The sequence below is a fragment of the Perkinsus marinus genome, assembly GCF_000006405.1.
Source record: "Perkinsus marinus ATCC 50983 genomic scaffold scf_1104296941552, whole genome shotgun sequence".
Taxonomy (NCBI): Eukaryota; Perkinsozoa; order Perkinsida; family Perkinsidae; genus Perkinsus; species Perkinsus marinus.
Genome location: NW_003212485.1, coordinates 1 through 1,255, shown reverse-complemented (window position 1 = coordinate 1,255; position 1,255 = coordinate 1). Strand labels below are relative to the sequence as shown.

General features: G+C 33.5%; 1 protein-coding gene across 1 annotated transcript; it reads left to right on the top strand.

Moving 5' to 3' along the window:
• Nucleotides 1-776: 776 nt before the first annotated feature.
• Nucleotides 777-1,209, top strand: Pmar_PMAR025764 (hypothetical protein; the record flags this gene model as incomplete). The annotated part of the gene is made up of 2 exons (XM_002781790.1): nt 777-857; nt 1,123-1,209. Coding segments are annotated over 2 exons (168 nt in total), but the record flags the coding sequence as incomplete, so codon positions are not given.
• Between the last annotated feature and the right edge of the window lie 46 nt (nt 1,210-1,255).

The following is a 1,255-nucleotide window of genomic DNA, read 5'->3' as shown; positions in this document are numbered from 1 at the left end:
GAAAATGGATGGAAAAAAAAAATGAAAAAATTGTGTGAAAATGAAAGGAAAATAAAAAAAAATGAAAAAATTGTGTGAAAATGAAAGGAAAATAAAAAAAAATAAAAAATTGTGTGAAAATGAAAGGAAAATAAAAAAAAATAAAAAATTGTGTGAAAATGAAAGGAAAATAAAAAAAAATAAAAAATTGTGTGAAAATGAAAGGAAAATAAAAAAAAATAAAAAATTGTGTGAAAATAAAAAAAACGGGTAAAAGTAAATTGTGTGAAAATGAAAGGAAAAGAAAAAAAATTAATTGGAAATTAAATATAGTAGTAGAACAAGCGAACAATTCAAGTATCATATTAATCTATAATAATATAAGTGAGAATAAAAGATAAAGAAAAAAAAAGAAAAAAATTGAGTGAAAATGAAAGGAAACGGAAAAAAGGGGAGAAAATTCAAGTGAAAATGAAGTATAGTAGTAAAACAAGTGATGGATTTTGCGCATATTAAACTTCCGTACGTATTTGATTGTTGCGAAGATATCGAGCGGAGCATAAACTGCCATTTGCCGCATTTTCTGTGTGTTCGTTCATTCGTTGAATTATTTCACAACGACTACACCAGTTGAGCTCTCGTCGAGACACATACCATTCGGAAGAGCGTCGTGTATGTATCCTATGCCGCGGTCTATGTCGTCGCTGTGATGGTGAGCGAACAGAAAATACACGAAAAACGCCTCTCCCGGGAATCGAACCCGCGACTGTTGTTATTGTACTCGTATATTTTTTCAGAATCAGTACGTTACTGGGTTGGCCCTTTGCGCCCTCGCTAACATTGGTTCCACGGAAATGTGTATGTCGTTGAGTAGAGAGGTAGGGAGGAGGAGGAGTTGCGGAAAGTGTGGTATGTAAAAATAATATAAAGTATAATATTTAATCGGAGTTTCACAACAACCCGTTTTACGTGAAGTGGCGTATTTGGCGAATTTCACACCGGATGAATGATTTTATTTCACATAAAACGTATCGCGTGTTTTACGCGTTAGTCGCTGCTTAGATGCGTTTTTCGCGAAGTGAAATATGTTTTACACTGGTGTTTTTTTCTTCTTATCACTAGGATGAAACTCATTTGTATCAGGTTGAACAGCTTCTTGTTGGGCCTGGCAGTTCGAGTCCTTATGTGCAGAAAAAAGCTGTATTGTGCGCGTTACGGATTGTTAGAAAGGTGAGGTTGTTAATGTATTTGTATTTTGAGAAAATAAATTATCATT